General features: G+C 49.7%; 1 protein-coding gene and 1 non-coding gene across 2 annotated transcripts in view; both read left to right on the top strand.

The window, feature by feature from the left end:
- Positions 1-5242: 5242 nt before the first annotated feature.
- UNC5A (unc-5 netrin receptor A) overlaps positions 5243-26555 on the top strand; it is a 113472-nt gene continuing 92159 nt past the window's right edge. Inside the window, exon 1 of the mRNA XM_056854561.1 lies at positions 5243-5346. Coding sequence (XP_056710539.1) covers positions 5244-5346 — 103 coding nt within the window. The 5' untranslated portion in view covers position 5243. The remainder of the gene's footprint in view (positions 5347-26555) is intronic.
- Positions 13957-14031, top strand: TRNAS-GGA (transfer RNA serine (anticodon GGA)). The gene has a single exon. It is a non-coding gene; the product is annotated as a tRNA-Ser (tRNA).

Here is a 26555-nt window from a genome sequence, read left to right as displayed (position 1 = left end):
CAAGAGATGTTCGGAGGTGGTTTGCCACTGCCGGCCCCTGCGTGGGCTGAGAGAGTTCGGAGAGAACTGTGACTGGCCCCAGGTCACCCAGAAGGCTTCATGTGGAGGAGTGGGGAAACGAACCCTATTCACCAGATTAGCATCCGCCGCTCTTAACCACTACACTGCCAGTGGGGAGAGGACAGCCCTGTTCTTTGATAGGGCACTTTGACTGTCATACCAGCATCTGGGGAAGAGCTTGCGGAGGCAGCTACATGGCTGGTGTAAACGGAGTGCTTCTTGCCACTGCCCGGAAGGACAAGTGCTGCTGGGCAAGCCCAGATGTGCCACCAGCTATCTCCTTGAGGACTGTTTACCAGCTTCAGGCAAATTGAACAGGCTAATCAGTCCCCAGTTGCAGGCTGCCAAGTGGATGCGAATAAATATCCTCAGGAGGGGAGCAAAGGGAGCTGGGTTCCTCTCTTGTCAGCCACCAAAGAGTTCCAGAGCAGCAGGGAGCCGTGGCATGGCTTTGCCGTGCTACATGAGTTGCAAAAGTTGGTTCCGATACAAGACCCCTGAGAGACATTGGGGAACAGGAGTTAATTTGGGAGCTGGGCAAAGAGAGAGGGTTCTGGTCATGGTAAATGAATCCCCCCACACTGTGGAAAGCCCCTTGCCTGTTGCAGTTGTTGGCTAGAGAAATTTTCTTCTGCAGAAGGGGAAAGATGTGTGACTCCAGCATGTGTAAAAAGGTGTCAGTTCCTAGGATTATGAGCAGTGAAATTTGCCCCCCAGCATATAAAGGGAGGGCCGTTCACTTCTCTCAAATCAGCCTAGGGAACTCTTTGCAGTGTGACTATGCTGACAATGGTTCTTGTGAAGCACATTCTTGATATGTTTTGCTCTTGCAGCATACTTCTAGCATTCATTCTTAGTCCACTAGTAGGCATTTGCAAAATTTTGAATATTTTGGCTAGGACTCTGGTGGTAGAAGGCTAGGGAGAGGGTGTCTATCTGGGGATGAAAACAAAAGGGATTTGGGGGTCCATCTGGGAAGTGCAGCAAGATGTTCAGGGGCCCATTTCATTCTGACCAGCAGGAGTCCTCCTGACCAAGTTTCTTTTTGGTCATTCAGCTTTTAGGCCTCCATCTTAAACTTTTCTCAGTAACAATGAGAGCTAGTAACTTGCTCTACCTCCTCCTCCAAATCTCCTCCACCGAGATTGTTTGGAAGTCAAATTCCACACTGTATTCTGTGATACAAAGAATGGTGCATGCATACATGAGCTACCAGGGGAGTGCTTTACAGTGGAAAGAACAAGAAGAGTTGGTTTTTATATGCCGACTTTCTCTACCATTTAAGGAAGAATCAAACCGGCTTACAATCACCTTCCCTTCCCACAACAGACACCCTGTGAGGTAGGTGGGGCTGAGAGAGTTCTAAGAGAGCTGTGACTAGCCCAAGATCACTCAGCTGGCTTCATGTGGAGGAGTGGGGAAACAAATCTAGTTCACCAGATTAGTCTCCACTGCTCATGTGGAGGAGTGGGGAATCAAACCTGGTTCTCCAGATTAGAGTCCAACGCTCCAAACCACCACTCTTAACCACTACACCACGCTGGCTCTCCAGCTATGCAGAGTTACTCCAGCCTAAGTGCACAATGACCTTCATTCATGAGTCCCTCCCTAATGGGGCTAGGCTCAGGAACGCTGACCTTCATCCATTTTTCTTCCACAAACAAGCATTGGCCCAAATGAAAAAAAAAAATTTCCCCTGATGCTGGCTGCTTTTGCTAAACCTTGGCTTTCTGACTGCAAGCCAGCGTCTCATTACAATGAGCGCCAACCTGCCCCCTCTTTCAGAGGGCAATGTATTGTGTGTTTGTTGTGCCCCATGGCCCCAAGCTGCCTCCAAAGTTCTCTATCAGTGGTGCAAGAGGTGAGTGGTGGCCAGGGTTGCCAACCTCCAGGTGAGACCTGGAGATGTCCCAGAATTACAGCTGCTGTTCAGTTCCCCTGGAGAAAATGGCTGCTTTGGAGAATGGACTTTATGGCATCCTCCCTTTCCCAGGCTTCACCCCTCCCCCCAAAAAAAAATCTCCAGGAATGTCACAACCAGGAGGTGGCAACGCTAGTGGTTGTATCTCATTTATGGGCCAGTCAACTGCCACCTTTCACTGACATCAGGGAGCAACTTCCCCCCCAAGCAGGCATCAGCTGTGCATTCACATTTACTTTGCACAGCACAGTACCTGAAATCCCTCTCCCCAGTCAAAAACATTCAGGGGATGATGAACACCTGCTGGCACATAGCCCAGCATCACCCTCACCTCCCCATTAGCTCAAGTCAGTGTGTGCTGGAAATGGGGGTTTCTATGGAAACCCCAGTGCTGGACCGTGATGTCACTGTGCTCCATACCTCACGCAACTGGGGGGCTGTGGCTCCCACACTGGATCTCCCCTAGCAGAGCATCCACTCCCTTTTCTCTGGCATTTGAAGTGTGCCTGTGCATCACTTGATCTTTACAGGATGCTGAGACCTGAGGTGCCAGAGGTTTGGCAGCAAAACAAGGACACTCTCAGAGCCATTGGGGGGGGGGCAACCTCCCAGAAGAGCCTGAAGGCATGGGCATCCCGATCCAAAGAGAGGCAAGCTGCCAAAATGAGCACAGCAGAAGAAGATACTCTGTCAGAGAGTGTAGGGCAGATTTATTCAAAGTTCAAACACAGACAATTCAGATTTAAAAATAATAAAATCCCAGCACATATTGGGCCACAGGGGAATTGTGTTATATATATATATACACATGTCTTAAATAAGCAGAAGTTTTTGCAAAAAGAAAAAAAGAGAGAGTCATGAATTGCCTGGTTTTGAACTTTAAATAAATCTGTTCCTGCACTCAATTCCAGCTTGTATTTGTGCTGCAAATGGGCATTCCACCCTGCATGAGGAGCAGAGGTCGGGAAGAGAGGGTTGCCCCAGCCCTGCCTTCTTGCTTTTAGGATTGGTGTGCTCCTGGTGGCTACAGCTCTCTGGCACGTAACCCTGTAAAGGAGACAACTGTGGGAGAGTTTCCTTCTCTAGAAAGTTGGGGCAAAAGCCATAGGCGGGTAAACCCTTGTGGCAAGTTTAAGGGCTTCTTAATGTCAGATTTCCCTGTACCTCTTTCTTCCAAAGCACAGTGTCCATAGGTAGATTTGGCCCACCATCCCAGCACCTGCAACACATACAACTCTGACTGCCACAAGCATCAAACTCTACAGCCCACAGAGAAAAAGGACCAGGCGCCCGTTTGTGTGTGTGCAGCCAGCTTTGTGTGGCTCTGATTGTGCTGGTTCCATGTGGTGGTGTGTTGCGCTCTTGAATACGATTGTGCCCCAATGCAGCGCTGCATGTGAGGGTCTCACGCAACTGTGTCGAGAGTGTGCTTGTTCTGCACTAGGGTCTGGGGTCATTTGCGTGGCTTTGTTTTTTCTCCCCCCCCCCATGTTTGTCTGTACATTCATGTTCTGCCTGCTATTGTCTGTCTCTGTGTGTGTTTTGCGTGGCGTGTTTTCCTCCTTGTTCTGTGCGCCTGGTCTTTCGATGTGTGAGGCTCAGACCTGTATTGTTCTGTGTCTGTGCTGTCCCGTCTTTGTGTCTGCCTTCGTACATGCTGTGTGTCTCCGTGTTGGAGGAGGCACAGGTTCCTCCGAGCCAGCTCTGCCCAGCCTCCTTGTTTGACCCCAGCACAGCCTCTCCCACCCCATCCGTCCAGCATCTCCGGGTGCCCCCTGGGCTCATTCACACCCGCTGTCCTTCCTCCCCCCCCTTCTCCCCCTGCTGCGGCACCAGGAGAGCACGGGGGTCCCAGGCAGCTCCTCAGGGGACATTTGTCCAGAACATAAATGCTGATGATTGGCAGCCCCTGCTCCAGACAAGCCCAGGACTGGAGTAGGAACGAGACAGCGCAGCCAGACTGGGCTCCCGACCCTTGGGAATCCTTGCTCCCCGTGCAAGGTGACTGGGGAGGGGGGGCAGAGACTGGCCAGTCTTTTAAAGAGGTGGTTAAATCCTGATGGGGGCTTCCCCCTCCCCCTCCCCCTTTTGGAATGTGTGAATGATACCTAGGTTTCCTCTCAGGAGTTGATGGAGAGGTGTGATGTCTCTTAAAATACTAGAGATGGGGGGGGGGGCCGAGGGATGTGAATCGTGGCAGGGTGGCGTTAGCAAGCTAAAGGGCCATTACTCTGCCCCGGGGTTAGCTGGGGGGAGGGAGCAGGTGGGCTTTAACAACTGGCATTATATAGGAGGGCAGATTAGAAAGAGGGCTTTTTGGGGGGAGGGGGGTCTCCGAAACGCCTGTTGATTTGCCAGGGCTGTAATGCTCTGGGCCCGTTTCGGGGTGGGAAGGAAACCCCCCCCCCCTTGGTGGGAGTCTCTCGGCAGACCCCTAGAGCCGACGGGCTTGGACGCAACCTTATCTGTCCTAACCCCCCCCCCCCATCGGGCACCGTTTGTCCCTCGCACGCCCCTCCCCCCGCCGCCCCGCAGGCGGGCTTTCCCTACCCGGCGGTGCAGCAAGCCGAGGGAGGCAGGTAGGCAGGCAGGCAGGGGTGCGGGGCGGGAGTACATCCCGTGCGGGGCTCCGCCTGGCGGCGTCTCCTCCTCCCCTCCCAGCGGAGCGCTTGTTTGCGTCTCAGGAGCTCGTCGGCCTGGAACCAGCTGTTGCTCCGTCCCTTCCCGCGGCGGATTCCAGTCCGGGTTTTGCCGCCCCTCGCTGCCTCCTGCCTTTCTTCCTGGCTCTTCTGCATTGCCGCGGACGAGGTGCTCGCAGCAGCCAAGCCGGCGCTGCCTGCCAGGGGCACACGGACACGGACACGGACACGGAGACGGACACGCACAAACACCCGCGCCCTCGCGCGCACACGCACAGTCGCGCCGCGGCGACCGACCCACCGACCGACCCGCCGGCCGGCGAGGGGGTCTAGGCGGCTGCCCGGCGCGGCTCTCCCGAGCGGGCCGTCCAGGCGAGCCCCCCTCCCGCCGCCGCCGCCCCCCACACCGCTCCCCCTCGGAGCCCCGGCGGCGGGTCCGGCCGTGAGCATCAGATGGAGCGGGCCGGGAGCCCGAGGCGGGCCGGGGTGCTGAGTCCCTCCCGGGTGCCCTGAGTTGTGGCGGCGGCGGCGGCAGCGCGGAGCCGTCTCCAGCCGGCACCCTCGCCTCTCCCTCTCCCCTCCCCCGGCCGGCTCCCCGTCCCGTCCCCGCTGCGGTCCGAGGGATGGCTTTATGGCAGCGGCTCGGCGCCGGGGCCCGCGTGGGCACGGGGCTGTGGCATGTCCTGCTGGCTGGCACCCTCCTCACCAGCCACATCCAGCCCAACGGTGAGTCACGGCGATTTCCACGCGCGGCGGCGGTCTCCTTGGGCAGCGGCTCCGGCGCCCTGCTCTGCCGCCTTTTCCTTGACGGAGGGTGCGGGGAGGGGGCGACGGGGGGGGGGGACCGAGCCGGAGGTTGGACGGGGAGCGCGGCGCCCGGCGGGGGGTTCCTGGCCCTGGCAGAGGGCGCGCGCGCTTGGCCGGGGACGCGGAGGCTGGCACGGGTGGCAGGAGATACGGAGGTTCGGCAAAGGGCACGCGGTCTGGCAGGCGGCGTCGCAGTAGGACTGGGCACGAATGCGATCGGCGGAGGCCGGGGACTTGGCGAAGGGGCATCGAGCTCCACGGGGAGCACTCGGAGCAACAGCAAACTTTCCAGCTTGGTTGCACCCCCTGCTCTGTCTAAAGGCGCCGTTGGGCGGAATGCCAGGTGGAACTCTCCCCCGGCTACCCGGGCACTGCCAAGAGCTGTGTAGTTGCAGCAGGAACCTTTTCCGGGGCTGCGTCCTGAGCTGTCGCCTGCGTGTTGACCCATTGCTCCTGTTCCTCCACTGAGCCCCATACCAACTGCAGAGCTGGGGGGAGGGCTGCGCTTGTGCCCCCTCCCCACCCGTCCCTTGCCTCCTGCTGCTTCTCTCGGTTTCGGCAGATCTTTGGCTCCGGTTTCTCAGATCTGGCAGGCAGGATGGATGGAGGATTTTTGAAGCCAGGATACAGCATTGCACGACTTCGGGTCTCAGCAGGACAACTGGAATCGCTGCCCGTGGACAATGCCAGGGCGGGACTTTAGCAACTATTGTGTCCAGTGGTTGGCAAGGAAGCATCTGGCAGGGTGAGAGGCTGTGGGGTGTCGATGTCCAACCTAACTAGCCTGAATCTGTCATGGGCACCTCAAGGTGAGGACTGGAGGGAGGCCCAGGGCCTGTAGTGTGGCTGTGTCTGGTTATTGTACGCCAAGTAAAGAAATACCAACATGGGGAGAGGTGCTGCCAATCTGTGACTGTATTGTCGGAATGACAGTGTGTCTGTAGAGCATTGGCTAATCAGTGTTTTGTGTTCCTCACCAACAATGACACCCGCAGCCCATGGGATTGCTGGGCTCAAATTCACTCTCCACAGCAGCATGGAAGCCGTGAACAAACAAACAAACAATACGGTCCCCCAATCCCTGTGAGGCATGCCAGGTCTTTTATTCCTAGAGCAGAGGTGTGCAACGGAGGCCCAGAGCCATAGGGACGTTGCCCAAGGTCAACAGCAGGTCAGTAGCAGAGGAGGGAAGAGGGGACAAATGGCCTGCCTCGCTCCCACTCCTCCCTCATTTTCATCAAGGGCCCAGAGAAACACCCAGGTGTTTCTGGAATTGCTCTTAGAGCGACAGAAGCAGATTTCTAAGCGACAACCCCAGCCACTCCGTCATAATGCACCAAAGGCACACACATAACGTGTGCTCACACACACACACAATCATACATGGACTCATCATGCACGCGCAGTTTGTATGCTCTCTCAAGGATCGAATGGGTCTTTCGCAAAGGAAGGGGCTGCACGCACTCAGATTCAAACATGTCTGAGGAGCCCATGTACACACGATAACAGCACACATGCGAGAGATGACAGATGCACATGGTTGCGTGCATAACAAATGTTCGCACACATATTTATCCTGCAAATTGCCACGGTAATAATGAGTCCTCTCTCAGCAAGATGGCTTTGGTCCTTCATGGCCACACAGTTGTGTTCCACAGAGTCGCTCAGTTCTGTACCTGAGCAGAACATCTGGCAGTGAGGGATACTTACTCTCCACAAAACAACCATCACCAACTGCACAAAAAAAGGGCCCTGTTGTTCAGCCATTCTTTAAAAGGGCCCTCATGGCACAGGCAGCTTTAAAGGATGAAAGGTCCTGGTCCTGGCAACAGAGAGGCGCATGAGTGGATACCGTTTGCCTTTCATCTCTTTCCCACCCTTGTCTTTGCCAGCCCGCGGACAGACAGCCAACTTTCCAGCAAAGCTGAGGGCGGAGGGGGGGTTGAGCCTTTCAGCCTACAGACACAGTCGTGAAAAGGGGACCCACGTGGGGGGACATTGGGAGGAATAACATTGCAGATGGGGTATCCCACCTGAAGGAAGGCTGTAGATTGAATTCCCTGCCTCCTCAGGCTCTGGCTGGCCATGATGCCTGCCTTTCTGGGTGACGGCAGTTTGATTCCGCCTGGGGGCTGCGCAGTTCTCAAAGGCAGCCAGCTTGTGCCTTGTTGTTCCACATTCACAGGAGCCCAGGCCAATTGCACTCCCCCCCCCAACTTATTGTGCGATTCCGGGGAATAAGGAAGCCACAGTGCCAGACGTAGACAGGCTCCGTGTAGGAGTTGAAACAAGCTTTGCAGAACTGCTTGACTAACAGCGCAATCAAACCCATTGATACCAGTGGGTTTAGAGCCGAGTGACTCTGCAAAGGATTGTGCCGTAATGCCCCCCTCCATCCCAACTCCCACCAGTTCTCGCTTCTAACTTTCTCTAGCCCCCTCCTTTTGGATCCTATAACCAAAACTGGTTTTCTCCCCATATGTCCACCACCACCCTCTTCAAATCTCGGTGCTCCTCACTTGCTCCTTGATGTTACTATCCCTTTACCCAAATCTGTGACCCTCTGCTATTTCAGTGCCAGGTTCCCATCCCCTTTCTGCTAAGCAGGAGTGCACAATGGGTTGCTGCTGAGCTGCATGTCCCTGTCATCACCAGCAGACAATTCATACCCTTGTCCTGTACATTAATGAATCCAAAATAGCTACAAGTCTACTTGTGCACTGCTAATAACCGACCTGCACAAGCATGCACTGGAAGGGTGTGATATCTTTACCTGTTTGCTTGTATTTAAACTGCTCTGATTGTTAATAAAAAGGGAGGGGGGCTCAAAGGTGCTGAAGGAGAAGTGCTCTGCATTCATATGGATAAGGAGTGTTGTGGCCTTAGGGGACGGGTAGATATAGCCAAAGGAGAATCGCATTGGAAGTCTCACAGTGGACAGGAGAGTGTTGTGAAGCAACAACTGAAGACAAAGGATGCCTCTGAGCTGTGCCTGTGGTGGGATGCAGGAGGTCAGATGCTGTGGGAAAACATCTGGATCCTGTAATTCAATTGGCACACAACCAGAATGCTTCTCTGTTCAGCAGCCAGGCCTATGGTCTACATACCAGGGGTGGTTAAGATCATCTGCTCCCTTGGCACCCACATGCAGCCCCCAAGAGCAGCCCTCTGTCTCCCTTCCATAGTGTACTCTACAAATCAGGCAGTGGAAAGCAAAAATCTCACTTCTGCTAATGGTCAGGGGGCAAGGGGTAGGGTTGCCAGATCAAAATTCCAGAACTCAAATGATGCAAAATCAAAAAAAGACATTCTCAAGATGTGACTTTCCCACCCACAGAGTCCTGCAGGGGTGTGAGACTTAGGCTGCAATCCTAAGGGCACTTTCCTGGGAGTAAGTTCCATTGAATAACATGGGACTGACTTCTGGGTAGAGATACTTTGGATTGCTCCCTTTCCGTTCAGTGTCCTTGGTTTGCTCTGAACTAAATGACAATCGTTATAACTGATATTAAAAAAATAAGTGACATCTGGCAATTTTAGGGGAAATACTCTAGACTGTTCAGCATTTTCTTACTCTTATTCTGTGTTGTGTCCTACATGAGGTTCTCAACAGCGAGGAACTTTCTCATTCAAGGGGTGTGTGTGCTATAATCAGAAGGACGCTTGATTGAAGTCCTTTTGTTATCACAAGTGGGAAAGGGTAGATTTTTTAATTTACTATTTATAGTCCACCTTTCTCATTGGGACTCAAGATGGATTACAGCATTTAAAAACAGTGCAATAAAAAACAGGGTAAGATGTGCAATCAACAGTGCAATAAAACTGGATTACAAATGTTGGAAGTCAGTGCAGTAAAAATAAGATAATAGTACAATAAACAGTAATAAACCACAAGTCTTTATCCTTTATAAAAGTGCCTTCTTGAGCATTTCCAGGAAAGGCAAAAGGCTGAAGTTCTGAAAGGAGAGACCCCTTATGACACACAGCATGTCCCAAAATACTGGGATTATATTATAGTTAGAAATCATCCAAGAACCAAAGGCCTCCTACGGTACAAGCACACAACAAGCAATCAGATGTTAACCCTGAAAGCTCTTATAGACTAGCTAGAAAATATCCGATAAATACGGTGATGAGGGAATGAAGGCAGAGAGAGCCTAAGGAAAATTCCCAGTTTGCTGTCTGGTTTCAGCACACCAGATGCTCCTCACATACTTTATGTCAGCATCTCTGTACTGAAATGGTATATAGCATACCCAAGACTGGTATCTAAACAGGAGGCAGCATAACATGGGGAAGGGTGAAGCACGTACACTGCCCCAGTTGCCATAGAGGAGACCTTTTTTTTAATTGAGAGATTTCCAAATATGGCACAAAATCTCCATTCCCCATCTAGAGAAATATGAACAATCCGCTGAAGCTGAGATCTGTTTCTATCAACTAGGGATGTATTAACAGTAGGGTTGCCAGGTCCCTCTTCACAACCGGTGGGAAGTTTTTGGGGTGGAGCCTGGGGAGGGCAGGGTTTAGGGAGGGGAGGGACTTCAATGCCATAGAGTCCAATTGCCAAAGCAGCCATTTTCTCCAGGGGAACTAATCTCTATCAGCTGGAGATCAGTTGTAATAGCAGGAGATCTCCAGCTAGTACGTGGAGGCTGGCAACCCTAATTAACAGATTTCGAAAACTGCGTTATGACCATGCGTGCATTGCGGGTCTTGGGTAGGATGGGATTGAGATTACAATGGGAGATCTGTCAGTATGGGAGTAAAAAGGGGGAAAGCAGCTGAGCAGCATAATAGATTATATTGTCCTATTATACTGGCATTCTCTATCCTGGATGGGGCCCCTTATGTATTTCAGGATCTTGGCCCCTGCTTCTGGCAGGCAGAAAAAAAACATGAGTGTGGTGGTTCTCCTTTTAAAGTTGGAAAAGGAAAGGAGAATGCAGAGCCAGTGCATACTTTAGAGGTCTCCATGGGTCATAGAATCATAGAGTTGGAAGGGACCACCAGGGTAATCCAGGGTCATCTAGTCCAACCCCCTGCACAATGCAGGAAATTCACAACTACCTCCCCCCCACACCCCCAGTGAACCCTACTCCATGCCCAGAAGATGCCCAAGATGCCCTCCCTCTCATCATCTGTTTTAGGTCATAGAATCAGCATTGCTGACAGATGGACATCTAACCTCTTCTTTAAAACCTCCAGGGAAGGGTCTATGCAAAACATCCAGAGAGGATTCAGAGGAAGCCACATGATAGCACCCTTTTATCTCAGATTAATCACAATCACTGGCATGGATTAAAATCACCACTCCGCCTTTTATTCTGTGTTTCCAAGATTACTTAACATTTGCTAACCACCCTTTGTTTGCGTAATTAGAGTGGCTAAGACATAGTAACAGGATTGATTCCCTCCCTCCTCTTTTTCGATGCATGTTTAAAGGAGTGTTCTCACAATTCCGTGCTAATCTGTGTTTTTGATTTTCGACTAATTAACCCAAGTGCTCCTAACAATCATCAACAGGTATTACAATCACATTCCATTCTTGGAACACTCTTTGGAAGAGGAGGCGGTGGAATCTTCTTCATTTTGAGCATCCAGATTATAGAGCGGTTGAATGTGCGCAAAGTGTATGCAGGGTTATGTGACATCATCTAGTAAACATCCCCTTAAATAAGCAGAGGTCACTACAACAGGGATAGGCAGGTAGTGTTACCTTTGTGTGTACTGTTTATAGACATGCCATGCTGCATCCACAGCTATGCTCATACTGCAAAAAATGTGCTGGTAAAAAATGTGTTAATAACTCAGAAAGAATACAGCGGAACTGTAAGAATGGCTGGGAGCCCCTTCCTTACCAAAGCAGTTCGATCTGTTTAGTCTCTCCAAGAGAAGGGTAAAGGGTGACTTGATCACAATCTTTAAGTACCTACATGGTACAGAAAGAGATTTCTGACAGCAGACGGCTCTTTAATGCAGCAGACAAAGGCAGAACGAGAGCCCCTGGCTGAAAGCTGAAGGCAGACAAATTCAGACAAGAAATTAGGTGCAGATAAGCTGTACTCTCTTAGCACGGAAAAAGAAAGTAACCATTGGAACAATCTAGCTAGAGAATGGCCAGAATCACCACTGCTTGTTACAATAAAGCCCTCTTTCACAATAGCTTCTTATGGCGGAACCAGATATGGGCAAGATCTCTTACCCTTATGTTCCAAGCAATGTGAACACCAGATGGTGCTGAGTGTCTTTGGGGTGGTATCAGTTAAGTAATTTGCGCTAAACTGTTTTTTTTTAATGTTTTTGTTCCTTACTTGTTTATTATGGTGCCAGATACAGCACCCCTCAATAGCATAGGGAAGTAACATGGTGACAAAGGGGATAGTTTATTCTTGTACCAAAGAGGCATGGCTAAAAGTAAACTGGTAACATTTTTAGGAGCTGTGCCTAGTTTATGCAGGAACTCACAGTTGGCATATTTTTCTGATCTATAATGCTAGGGTTGGGTTTACCCATTTCCATCTAGCTCCAGTTCTTTGAGAGCTCAAGAAGGAGGTGCTTCAGGACTCTCCCTGCTATGCAGTCCACTCAAGCCCCTTCTGATACCCTATGCCAGTCAATCCCATGCCAATGGTTCTTTCCTACCCAGAAGCTTCTCTCCTGGTAGAGCGAGGAACAGGTGAGAAGGACCCATGCCTCTCAACCCTGCATCCACAACTGATATTCACACATATTCCCCAGAAGAAGTTTTTTGCCAGTTGGTGTGTATTTGAAGGGGCTTCAGACGACACTCCTCCAGATACAATGCTCTCTATTAGTATAGATTTGGCTTTTGTTCTCAGTATTTCCTTTGCTATGTGGAGCTGTCCTACATAATCTCCAACGCTCAGCCGCAGATCAGAGTAACTGTAACCACACAATAACAGTTACTTTGGGGTTGACCAAAGTATATAGTTCTGTAAGGCCATCATAGGGTCAGTGTTAGCAACAGAACTTCTCTTGGCCTTCTCCCACAGAACATCATTGCTAACTGTGGGAGGGGCTGTGGCTCAATGGTAGAGCATCTGCTTGGCACGCAGAAGGTCCCAGGTTCAATCCCCGGCATCTCCAGTTAAAGGGACCAGGCAAGTAGGTGATGTGAAAGACCTTCTCTAGAGACCCTGGAGAGCCATTGCTGGTCTGAGTAGACAATACTGGCTTGATGGACCAAGGGTCTGATTCAGGATAAGGCAGCTTCATGTTTTCAACTGTGCAATCTTAGGTCTCCAGGACTGGGGCCTTTCTGCTTCTCCCATCTTGATATGAGCGGCTAGACCCTACTTCTTCTACCCAGATCCTCAGCAACAGGGTCATTTTGATACTGATACCATTTTTTACACAGTGAGGCCCTGCACAGGTTGGCTAATTCTGCCATTTCATTTGTGCACCAACCTTCCCACCCTTTCAAATACTAAATCTCAGGATATCCGGATATCAACAGTTGGGAGGCAGCCACACTGGTTCAGACCAGATATCCAACATTAAAGGGTATTGGTTTCAAACAACTGTCTCGAGATTTGTTCACACAATCAGTTATTTTAGGAAAATAATCCCTTATCTTTTTTCCTTCCCTGATGTATCTTCAGGCGATGAATCAGAAGCCTGTTGAAAGAGATTCTGGGAGGGGGCCTTGCAAAATAAAGATCTCTCAGCTCATTTCTCTTTCATCTCCAAGATAAGTAATCATGTAAACAGTAGTGGAGTTTTATTTTATTTATGGCATTTTTAGCTCACTTTTCTTCCAAACAAGCTCAAGGCAGGTTATAGTATTATATGTTGTAACTTATTTGCAAAGGTAGATGGAGTGCAAAGTTCCCTGCAAACCTAAGTGACCTATGAATGACCTAAGACAGCAAACACAGGCTGTGGCTCCCACACCCTGGGATTCCTTGTCTGGATAGGCAGTGATGACTGATTTATGATAATAACACTGAATTAATAGCCTCTGAAACAACCAAGAGTATTCACATTCATGTAAGCAACAACCACATTAAGGATGATGTACTTAACAAGTAAGCATGTCTACAGAACTCTTTTAGTATCCTTCTGTTCACCTATATCTGTTGGGATCTCAGTCTGGGGTTCCTTCCATTAATGCTTTACTGATGTTCTCCAACCCTCCATTATTTCATCTCTTTATTCCTCCTGTACAGCATTAACAGCCCTGACCTGGATAGTCCAGTCTAGCCCAATCTCGTCAGCTAAGCAGGGTTGGCCTTGGTTAGTATTTGGATAGGAGACCATCAAAGAATACCAGGGTCTCCACAAAGAAGCAGGCAATGGCAAACCACCTCTGAATGTCACTTGACTTGAAAACTTTACAGGGTCACCATTAGTCAGCTGTGATTAAATGGCAAACAACAGCAACAAACACATTAACAGTCTATAGTTCCAGCCCATAATCTTGTGCTGCCCACTTCACCATCAGCTCCTTGAAAATATGACCCCTGAGGAATTTCACATCTTTGATGAGGGGCTGCGGCTCTTTGGGGAGGGGCCATGGCTCAGTGGTAGAGCATTTGCTTGGAATGCAGAAGGTCCCAGGTTCAATCCCTGGCATCTCCAGTTAAAGGGACTAGGCAGGTAGGTGATGTGAAAGACCTCTACCTGAGACCCTGGAGAGCCACAAATATTGATTGGGATTAATTTTACTCATTATTTCAACTATACACCTAGGTTCACGTGCATGCTTACCTAGATGCATGTGCAACAGATGCATGCACACATTCTTTCTGCTCAGGTTTATTATGTCCCAAGCCTTGGTATCTGATCATAGGTAAATCTTTCTTTTCTGCCATTCTGAAAAATCCCGTGGTACAGACCTCCTGCAATTGAACCACGGTTCAGAATGCAGAGGGTCAAAGGCATGTTTGAATGCTCCCCAGCATAAATATAAGAACAAAAGAAAGGCCATGCTGGATCAGACCAAGGTCCATCAAGATCAGCAGTCTGTTCACACAAAGGCCAACCAGGTGCCTCTAGGAAGCCCACAAACAAGACGACTGCAGCAGCACTATCCTGCCTGTGTTCCAAAGCACCTAATATAATAGACATACTTCTCTGATCCTGGAGAGAATAGGCATGCATCATGACTAGTATCCATTTTTACTAGTAGCCATGAATAGCCCTCTCCTCCATGAACATGTCCGCTCCCCTCTTAAAGCCTTCAAGTTAGCAGCCATCACCACATCCTGGGTCAGGGGGGTTCCACAATTTAACTAAAAATCTCTCTGCACACAGAAAACCTAGAGCACAAACACACAAAAGAAGAGTCTCAGTGGCTCAGACCAAAAGTTCCTTCTAGCCTAGAATTGGGTGTTCAACAGTGGTCAGCCAGACAGCTCTGGGGACCCTGTAAATAAGGTTGCCAACTCTGGCTTAGGAAATTCCTGGAGATTTAGGAGCAGTGTCTGGGGAGGGTGGAGTTGGGAGTGAGCTAAATGAGGATTTAATGTCATAGCATCCTCTCTCCGATCTGCCATTTCCTCCCAGGGAACTGATCTCTGTTGTCTGAAGAATAGTTGTAATTCTGGGAGAACTCTCAGCCCCACCTGGAGGTTAGCAACCCTACCTGTAGTACAACAGTCCTTCCACATTGTGAATTCCCCTGCCACTGGGATCCGGAGCTATGCTGCTTCAGAACACGAGGGAGAAAGTTAGTCCTTCTCCCTGACACGCTTTCTTTTCATTGGCATGGAGGGTTTCTTTTAAATGATGGGGACTGATTTGCCCATAAAATCCCACACACGCACCTGCCTTCTGAACTGGTACAATCCAAGGGAGTCGTGCCACAAGATATTCCTGATCATACAATTCAACTGTGAACTCTTCTCCTGTCTTCCTTGGTCTGAATCGATCCTACTGCCTGAAGGCCCTTTCAAGTGCTAATCCCCTCCTAGTCTAGGATTTTTCTTTGGTTGTCCCTGCATTAAATGACTACTCACATGGGGATTGTGCTTTGCATAATGGGTTGGGAGGGTGTGTGGCAAGATGGTATCGAAAATTCCCTGGCCTTCTGCTTGGGGGATGCTTGAGAACAGGCTGCTCAGACAAACTGGCAATCAATCCTCCTAATGGGATTCTAGACAGTGGCAAGTGCAGCCCCAGGTCAGGCTTGGCATCTGAGCAGGTTTCCATTGCCCACTAGGCCTCCTCTTGCTGATTTGAGTATGATTGGTGGTGTGAGAATCAGGGCAGGTGTGCCAGGACAAGTGTGTCTCGCACGGTAGATTGCTGTGTTTCCGTATGCGCTAGTATATCGGCAGAGCGGAATGAATCTCTGTGGGTATGTGTTGGGGAAGGGGGAGTCTGTGGTAGCAGCTTGTGTTTATATCTCTGATCTGGGCTTTGGATTAGCATGTGGTGTTTAGTGACAGCCAGGACACGGGGCTGGGAGTGACAAATGGATACAGCCAGGAAACGAGGGTGTCTGTTTTTTGTTTGTTTTTTAGCAGCATCTACATTCTCTGACCCGCATCACAGCAACTCAGACTGTCTTTATTCTGCCGTGTGTAGGGTAAATTTTCATTGGGTCGGACAGACTCAAGTAAAAGGGGCAGTTAGAACATCCCAGATTCATGCCTGTCCACAGGTTTGCCAAAGAAAGCTGTGTGCAGACAGGATCCTTTCTCTGTGTGCATGTATGAGGGGAGCAATGTATGAGGGAACCTGTGCCACCTGGCAAGATTCCCTAGGCTTGACAGGGTCCTGGCTGAAGGCCTATCCCCCCTGTCCGGCAAGGGCTAGAGCCAGGCAGCTCACCATTTCACACAATGGTGCACAGAGACCCCTACTGGACAAGTCTAGAATAGCATGTCATGGGGGCTCTTGTCTTCTTGAAGTGGGACCTACATCTAAACTCACTGTATTGTTCTGGACCCATTTGCAAAGTAACTCCATGCCACTTTCCTCCTTCCCCCAAAAAAAAGCAGGACTCTCACATCAGTTAATACTGAACACTGATGATTTATTTTTCCTATTCAGTATTTATAAATACATGGTATTACTGAATAACAGGTTGAATTTTATGAATATTTCACACCTTGCGCAGAGGCAAAATTTGCCATCAAGCCTCTTCTCCCAGCTCACTTTCTCCTTCCTCGTGGCCTCACAGTCCACCTGCCAGAGAGTCACAATCAATTTTGGATTCTGACCTACCATTTGAAAACCACTGTTTGAGGGTATAGTCACACATGACAAGAGATTAAAAACTGTTTCTGTGCACGTGCCTATGGCAGGATAGAAGGTGGATAAGAAGCAAGTAGGCATTCCATTTGAACTGCAGGAATCAGAAATACAAACAAGGCCTGTGCATGAAAGCGGCCTTCGAAGAGGGTGACTGGCGTTTGCTTTGGAATAGAGGGGGAGCGAGACACCGGCAGGCTGGGCCTGTTGCTGGTCATACCAGTGCCAGAGATTCATTCGTAAAGTTGCCAGGCACTTCTTCGCCACCTGTGGGAGGTTTTTGGGGCGAAGCCTGAGGAAGGCGGGGTTTGGGGAGGGACTTCATTGCCATAGAGTCCAATTGCCAAAGTGGCCATTTTCTCCAGGTGAACTGATCTCTATCGACTGGGGACCAGTTGTAATAGCAGGAGATATCCAGCTAGTACCTGGAGGTTGGCAACCCTATTCATTAGAGCTTGACCTATCCCAGTCGCACATAATATGTCTATATGATTCGGGCCATGACCATCACTGTGGATTATAAAACTGGGCTGGAGCAAACCAAGGAAATGAGGGAAAGTCAGGGAAGGTGCTAATTGCACAAGGACTTTTTCTGTCAACCTTTCCTTACTTCGTAAGTCTGCCGGCTGCTTGAATTCTCTGTTTTCACAGGATGAGTTTTGAGAAGCAGGCCAGGGGGGCAGGGAACAAAGAAAATGTATGAGGAGCTGGAAGATGACCTACCAGGGCATACAGATCTGAAGAGCCCTGAAACGAAGACAGGTTTGTGGGTTAAAAATTCACCCACATATGTTTCTTCACCCATTCCGGCCTATTCATGCCACGTACCTGGCATCACATATCATTTGGCTCCAGGGACAAACTGAGGCATACTGGGGTGAGAGAGCCCTCATCCTTCCTCATGGATGGGGGTGGGGGCTAGGCAGGGAGCCTGGTGCCTGCCCTGGCTGTGTGTAGAGGGAGCCTGCAAAGGCTGCCTCTGACTACTGCAGCAGCAACCCCCTCCTCCTCAAGGCCTGTGTCTCCTCCTCCTCCTCTCCACTGTGCAGCTGGAGGGACCAGGACTCAGGGTGACCTTGAGGCTCCAGCAGGAATGTTATTGAATCCAAGCGTTTGATCCTCAGCCGCAATTAAAGGAGAGGCAGAGAATTTGCTTGGCCTCCCAGAGACACGGCAGCACTCCCCGGTGGAGCAGCCCCTGTGTTGTGGGCGGCCTGGGAGAGTTTGCATGGGAGGAAGAGGAGACAGCCAGAGGAGGAGCCCTCAGCCAAGCAGCCCTTCCTGGCCAGAGCCTCGGTTTCCCTTTTCTCCTTCGGCCCTGCTAATACCCCTTAGCCCCCCAGGCAGCTCTTCCCTGCCACAGCCGCACCCGCTGTCTGCACAAAGTCTGGTTCCTTCATGCCTCTTGGGTCCGAACCCCCCCTCCCTTCTACCCCCTCCTCTCCGTGGTTTCAAATCTGAGCTCCATCCCTTCACCCTGGCCCGGCTACAACTCGGCTGCTGCCCCTAAATGTGGGACAGGTGGAAATGTGGGCCGTGGCAAGCGGTTGCTGAGGTGAGTGGTTGCCACGGCAGCGCGCCTGATGCCTGACGACCGGGAAGCATCTGCCATTAATCAGGGCAATAAGTGGGTCTCTCAAGGCAGGATGCATGGTGCAGATCAGCAATTAGCAAGGGCGGCCTCCCTGTAATGAGCAATTGTGGTAACAAGGGGGAATGCACAGAGAGGCAGGAGGACAGAATGCCCAACAGACCCTTCCTCCCCCCCCCCCCCCATTGCGGGCTAGTGTGCACGGAAGCTGCTAGCGGCTTCTCTGCGGAGCTTGTTCAAGCCCTGCTGCCTATTCCCCAATTAGCCCAATGCCCTTTCCAGGAGGTTGATGTTACCAATGTTGGTTTCAGCCTGGCCTTTTAAGAAGCAGCTTTTAATGTATTTAGTGGCATCTGGGGAGCTGAGTCCAGTTCTCACTGTCAGTGCTGGAGTACATATGCTGGGTCTCTTCACTCACACACACCATCGTGCACCCCTGGCAGAATGAAACAGGTGAATGGGTACGTGCACAAAGATTGTACGGGATAGTGGGGATTTATAGGTTCTCTGGCTATTCCTCCTCAGTGTCCAGGCTCCGGTTCTTCATGGCCCCATTCTTGCCGCTACATCCTCTCTGCCCTAGTGGTTGACCAAGCTTCTGCAGCGGCAAGCTCTGCTCCATGCTGCCACCTTCTGAATACCATCAGGTTGCTGGTACCATTTGGTTCATGCCATTTGTGCTGGGACTTGGGGATGCGAGGCAGTTAACCTGGGCATTAGATCATAGGTGGGGATTTATATAATAGACTGGTCCTCCATAACCCCCCCCCTCCAAAAGTGTTCTTGTTAGGAGATGACCTGTAGACCTCCTGGTGGTTTCTTCGTCTGATTGGTTTGGCTGGATGTTTAGACAGCCAGGCTGCAAGCGACAGAGTATCACTGGAACCGACAGGCCGCTCTGTTCCTGACCTTCGGGTTGGGGAGGGCGGGGTAAAAATGCAATAAAATAAATAAATCATGGGACACTCCCCCCCCCCAGGAGAAGCAGCATCTCCTTCCCTGCTGAAGAGAAAGGGAAGACAGTATGGAAAGAACGGTCGAGGAAAAGACATTCTCAAGGCTGAGAGGGGACAGGAAGGAGGTGTCCAAGCAGATTCCGTTCTTTCTTTGAAGGTAACCCAGTGCCAAGAGGAACGCCACAGCCAGCAGAGGGCAGGAGATCAATGTGAACCCAGGAGCTTAACTATGCAAAGACTATGATAAAGAGGTGAGCCCTTCCTCTCTGAGTCACCTAAGGTGAGTAGAGGAGTTCAGATAGATCCCAGGAGCCGCAGTGACTACTATTTTCAGTTCCAAGGACACAGGTGCTCACAACACCCCACATAAACAAGAGTCTTGTGGCATCTGAAAGACTAACAACATTTTATTTCTGCATGTGGTGTTGAGCAACAGCCAAAGAAGTGGCCTCCAGTCCACAAAAGGTGATGCTGGAATAAAAATGTGTTAATCTTTAAGGTGCCATAAGAAGAAGAAGAAGAGTTGGTTTTTATATGCCGACTTTCTCTACCACTTAAGGAAGAATCAAACCGTCTTACAATCGCCTTCCCTTCCCCATCCCACAACAGACACCCTAGGTGGGGCTGAGAGAATGTGACTAGCCCAAGGTCACCCAGCTGGCTTCCTGTGGAGGAGTGAGGAAATAAATCCAGTTCACCAGATTAGCCTCCACTGCTCATGTGGAGGAGTGGGGAATCAAACCCGGTTCTCCAGATCAGAGTCCACTGCTCTTAACCACTACACCATGCTGAATTTCTGTTTATTTCTGTTTATTTTCACTACAACAGACAAACATGACTACCTTTCTGGAACCCTCCAGAAAGATAGCTAAATACTAGGGAGATGGGATCTAGTTTCACCTTCTCCCTAATATTCTAGTGGAGCAGTCACTCATAATGAGCCCCCTACCCACATTCTGAAAGAGCACAGCACAGATACGGCTGTACCACTTCTGTAAGAACTAGGTCTAAGAAAATTCAGCAGGAAACTGGAGCTCAGTTCCTCATTAGGCATAAGCATCTGATGGACTGTTGAGATAGCTATGGGATTCATGGTCTCAGTCCTCACTATTATGATTTTGTTGAAAGCCACAGCCACTGGCTGTCCAAATAGCATGGGATGTCATAGATGGTGCTTGCATAATCTAGTTACCAGGAGTACAGCTTGGGGAGAATATGGGGGCACCTGGCCTCCTTCCTAAGATATTTGACATTTGTAGAAATCAGAAGATGAACTTTCATGGCAGGGAGCAAGCACAATAATCTGCTGGAAGGGGCTGTAGCTAGAGCATCTGATTGGCATGCAGAAGGTCCCTGGTTCAATCGCTGGCATCTCCATTTAAAGTGACTAGGCAAGCAGGTGATGTGAAAGACCCCTGCCTGAGACCCTGGAGAGCTACTGCCCATCTGAGTAGACAATACTGACTTCAATGGACCAAGGCTCTGATTCAGTATAAGGCAGTTTCATGTGTTCATGTGCTAACTAATAAGGCTGGGGTATCAAACATAAGGCTCGTGGGCTGGATCGAGCCCCTTGAGCGCTCTTGTTTGTGGCTTCCTAGAGGCACCTGGTTGGCCACTGTGTGAACAGACTGCTGGACTTGATGGGCCTTGGTCTGATCCAGCAGGGCCTTTCTTATGTTTTTATGTTCTTATGTTCTCTTATCCAGCCTGTGAGCCAGCCAAGGTGGCCACCACCACCCCACTCTTGATCTCAGCTGCCAAGGCACGGCCTGGCACCAACCAAGTGACATTTATGTCAAATTTGGCCCTCGTAACAATTGAGCTTGACACCCCTGGTTTAAGGGATAGCTACAAGGGTGGGTTCACAAGTTAATCATCTTTTGTTCAAACAAGCGCAAAGTGACTAGTTACTACAGGACATGAGCTCAATGGCCTCCTCAGTCAGTACCATGGAGGGACAGGTGGTGTTGTGGCTAGACTTTCATACTAGGATCTAGGAGACCCAGGTTTAAATCCTCACTCTGCCATAGAAGTCTGCTGGGTGATCTTAGGCCAGTTACACACACTTGGCCTACCCTACCTCATAGGGTTGTTGTGAGGATAAAATGGAGGAGGAGAGCATGATGTAAGCTGCCTTGGGTCCCTATTGGGAAGAGAGGAGAGATATAAATGAAGTAAAGAAATTTAAATGCCCAGCAGTATTTGTTCTCATGAAGTACATTTGCTCTGGCATTGTGGTGTGAGGTGGGATCTGATCATTTTAAGGAACAAGTCCCAGCAACTGCTACCATTACCTCCATTTTAGAATCAGAGTTGGAAGGGACCACGAGGGTCATCTAGTCCAACCCCCTGCACAATGCAGGAAATTCACAACTACCTCCCCCACACACACACCCAGTGACCCCCTACTCCATGCCCAGAAGATGGCCAAGATACCCTCCCTCTCATGATCTGCCTAAGGTCATAGAATCAGCATTGCTGACAAATGGCCATCTAACCTCTGCATAAAAACCTCCAGGGAAGGAGCACTTACCACCTCCCGAGGAAGCCTATTCCACTGAGGAATCGCTGTAACTGTTAGAAAATTCTTCCTAATGTCTCAACGGAAACTCTTTTGATTTAATTTCAACCTGTTGGTTCTGGTCCGACCTTCTGGGGCTACAGAAAACAACTCGGCACCCTCCTCTATGTGACAGCCCTTCAGGTACTTGAAGATGGTGATCATATCACCTCTCAGTCTTCTCCTCTTCAGGCTAAACATACCCAGCTCCTTCAACCTTTCCTCATAGGACTTGGTCTCCAGACCACTCACCATCTTTGTTGCCCTCCTCTGGACACTTACCAGCTTGTCTTGGGGGTTTCTGGGTGAGATTTTGTAGCCCAATCCAGCCATTCACTTGTGGCTGGAAGGGGGGGGGGGCTCACATAGATCTTTCCAGCCTCTGGTGCGCACTAATTGCATGTAATGGGAGAAGTGTTATCAGCTGAAATACTTAATTAGCTAAATTCCATTGTGATGCAAAACCGCCACTGACAAATTCATTTATAACAATCACTGACTTAATCAGCACTTGGCCCTGCCATTTATTGTGTGTACAACAGGAGGCTGGGAACCAACTTCAGCCTCATGAGTAGAACTCAGCTTGGCTCCCTCGGCCTACTGTCTGGCAGCGAGAAGCGTGGCATAAGCCATGAGAGAGGGGGAGAATAGCGCTGCCTGTGGAAAGAGACCCCCCAGCTCCTTCAAGTGGCCTCAGTGAGGAAATGGGGGGGGGGGAGAAAAGGCTGCTTTGGTTAGGCAACTGGGCAACATTTTATTTATTTAAAAAATTTATATGCTAAGTTTTTGTCTTTTGCTGAAGGTGGAATAGACATATTTTAGATAAATCATATGGGCAAAGAGTGTGACATAAAAATGACATGACACATTGTGCCTGAAAGCAGGGGAAATTTACTCTAATAGTTGATAAGATATTAGCAGTTCCATCCTAAAGAGTTTTGCCCCTTTTCATTGAAATCAGTGGGCGAAGAAGAGAAAGAGTTGGTTTTATATGCCGACTTCCTTTACCACTTTAGGGAGACTCAAACCAGCTTACAGTCACCTTCCCTTCCCCTCCCCACAACAGACACCCTGCGAGGTAGGTGGGGCTGAGAGAGTATGACTAGCCCAAGGTCACCTAGCTGGCTTCATGTGTAGGAGTGGGGAAACAAATCCAGTTCACCAGATTAGCCTACGCTGCTCGTGTGGAGGAGTGGGGAATCAAACCCCTGTTCTCCAGATCAGACTCCACCGCTCCAAACCACCGCACTTAACCACTATACCATGCTGGCTTTGTTTAAGGGTTTGTTTAAGATGGTACTATAAGTGGGATGAACAATGGGTTCAAGGTTTGAAGCCCAAACATGATTTCTGATCAGGGCTTCATTTCTGTCAGGGCTCAGTCAGTCCCCAAACCATTTTTGAATCTCAGAGCTGCCTTCTTTGAAGGAACAATGCAGAAAAAGCTTGTCCAAGCATATGCAGAGGGCCTTTCCTTCATCACTAAATATCTGTAGTTTGTTCCCAGGCACTAAGAAGGAAAGAGCAGAGCTTCCCAGGCATATGATGCATGGCATCCAAGGAGGCTTCGGCCTTGGCATCTCGCTTTTTAGAAATTAAGCACCTGGTCATATCTAATTCCATTCTGGGTGGGCCTGCTTCACCCCTGACAGGCAGCTCTTGGGGACTGTTTGGGCAGAAGCAATACATCATGTTCTATCAGTGAGATTTCTGACTTGAATTTGGCAGGTGTGTTATGTCTGGCCCAATTTATACATGACCTCTGTTATATGGATGTTGCTACAATATTGCTTCCCCGTGGTTAGTTCCCATTCTGAATTGGTGACATGTAAAAGAACCAGTTTCTTTTTTGGTCACCCACGCAATCCTCATGATTGTTGCTTTTTACATATTACTGATGCATTGAGGAGGCAGTAACTTAACCACCAGTAAGCCACCCAGAAGACGACCTGCTGTGGTCACTGTACCACAGAGAAAATGTGTCAGTTTGGGCCCCTGATGACTTTCTTACAGATGGAAATTGCAGCAGTGGGCGAATCTGAAGCAGTTAACCATGGGGTGGTTTGGCTCCACGTTCCAGAGGATTACTCTAAGCAGGAAGAAAAGAGGAAAGTGAGCAGCATTTTTGTAAACCTCTTCATGGCCGATGTGTCCTTCCACCCCTCTGCTGCTCCTGGCTTCAGACTGGCTGGTGGGCACCATCCCAGCGCTGCCAGCCAGGGCTTTCCGCCAGAGTGCCTTGGCCCAGGTGTGATGGATGTGAGCTGGGGCTTATGCAGAATCAATGCCATGAGGAGGGCACAGAGGATGTAACAGAAGCCTGTCCATGTTGTGAGAGGACGAGGGAAACCCACATGGGCAGGGAAATGCCCATCGTGATGGCCAGAAAACAGTTCTGAGCTGTCTAATCTTTTTAAAGAAGTCTCTGTGTGTATAATATTGTTTCACCCTCCACTCCATTGAGCCATAGGAAGTTCCAGAACAGCTTTGTGTTCTCTTGTGAGGAAAGACTACTGGAGATTTGTGATGATCTGTTTATTTACTAGCATACAGGTAGAAGAGGCGGGAAGCCAGCCAGCCAGGCACATAGGCAGTCCCAAAGCCCCATCTGCAACAGCAGCACCTGCAGTCTTTCCTTCAGCCTGCTTCTTGCCAGCATCCTCAGTCTATTTACTTTCCCCATGTTCAAGAATGACATCAGACTTCCCCTTAAACCCCATGCTTTTGTTTAAGCTCCCATCCAAGAAAGTGGCTGTGTGACATTCCTACCTGCCCCAGCCTTTCCACACGAAGGGCAATTCGATGGACCATCACAAAAGGTCAAAATGTGGACTTTTGCAAAATCAAGTAACATTTTTCAGTGCTACAGGAAAGAGAGCCAGAAAAGGTGTTCACTGCTTCTTTTTGTGAGGCACAGTTCTTCTGTTAGCAAGATAATTTCAGAATTAGGACGGTGCCGCAGTGGCTTGCCTTTTATCTGCCAATTTAAATGAGTTGAGCATATTTACAGAACAAATCCTAGGCAGAATTGTGCCAGTCTACACAGTTATACCGGACTAATTCTGCATAGGATTGCACTGTTAGAGCACACACTTTAGGCATCTCTTTGCCCCCCTCCCCCAATAATATTTTGATAATCTCATCTGGTATAGCCCCACTAGCATGCATGCAAAGAACTGTAGAGCTGCCATCTATATCCTCTGGGAGGGGACTCAGATGAGTGGGCTTGAGGTGGCAGGACTGTGACTCACGGACTCTATCTCTGGCTCTTGAATAGGCGTGGGGCCTAATGCACTGGAGGCTGACTCAGGATTCCTCCTGGGTTTTGTCTTAGTTCTGGGGGAGTGTGTTCTGCAAAGTTAGTTACTCAGCTTGTATCTGTTTTGTAAAACACTTGCAATGCCCTTGTATGTTGATGGACAAATGAGAAATAGCTCTAGAGGTAAGGGCAGTGGGGAGTGGCATCAGGGACTCCTCAACAGCAGGGTGGGATTAAAAATGCACTAGCTAGACATGGACACCTGGGCTCTTGTTCTGGACATGGGACTGATGAAAAAGGAGACGGAGGGAGTTCTGTTTTGGATTTTGGGGTGGGGGTTGTGGGATGGCCCTCCTAAATATGTGAAAAGGCCATTGGCTACATTGTAGGGGGAATAAAAACACTGCTGCATCCGTTCCCTCATATTTGGCTTAAAAGAGCCCTCCCTTTGTAGACAATTAAACCTGAAGGTCCGCCATACAGAAACCTGCTCAGTCTCTCCTCTGCCTTTTTCCTCCCCCCACCCCCCGGATCTTGCATTATTTATTTATATGCCACTTTTCTCTCCAGTTGGGACTCAAAGAGGCTTAGAACTTTGTTTTCCCCTCTTCCATTTCCTCATAAAAACAACAACGCGAGGAAGGCCAGGCTGAGAGCTTATGACCAGCCCAAGTCACCCAGAGATGTTTCCATGGTAGAAGTGGGGATTCAAACCTAGGTCTCCTAAGATCCAAGTCCAAAACTATCCAGCTCTGGGTTGGGAAATACCTGGAGATTTTGGGGGTGGAGCCTGAGAAGGGCAGGGTTTGTAGAGCGGAGGGACTTCAATGTCATAGAGTTAGGATTGCCAGATGCCCAGTGGAGCAGGCAAACCCCCACCAATCCACCCCCCTGCCCGCTGACCAGCTGAGGGTCAGCGGGCAAATGAGCACATGCCTACACACCATGGCACGTCCCTTCCGGTTTACTCCCGGAAGCGCCGCATCACGAGGCGTGAATTTGAGTGGTAAAGGGCCCCTTGTGATGCGGCACTTCTGGGTGTAAACGTATCGCAGGGGGCCTTTTACCACTCAAACTCCCCTCAGCTCTGCCCCAGAAGCCTCCTGCCAGAGGAGATGGGGTACCTGGCAACCCTTCATAGAGTCCAATTGCCAAAGCGGCCATTTTCTCCAGGGGAACTGATCTCTGCTACCTGGAGATTAGTTGTAATAATGGGAGATCTCCAGCCACTTCGTAAGACATAGTTTACAGTTGAACCCTTTGCGGTCTATTTACGGTTTATTTAACTAAAAAGGCTGATGAAGCTATTGTTTGCCGAAAACATGGAACCCAAATCCAGAAGGCACATTTCCTGCCTGCTCTCCCATCAGTTCGACAGAAGACAGACAATTCTGGGCAGTACATGGAAGTCTCTGGACACTGTTAAAGACTGTTGTTTGACGTTTACTACCGGATGTTTGATGGACTATCAGTTATCAGATATGTCATGACGGTGAGTGTATGATTTGTGTACTTTTTGTATAATTTTGTACATTA

This window comes from Euleptes europaea, chromosome 1 (assembly GCF_029931775.1).
Source record: "Euleptes europaea isolate rEulEur1 chromosome 1, rEulEur1.hap1, whole genome shotgun sequence".
NCBI lineage: Eukaryota > Metazoa > Chordata > Lepidosauria > Squamata > Sphaerodactylidae > Euleptes > Euleptes europaea.
This window is presented reverse-complemented; position numbering and strand designations above follow the sequence as displayed.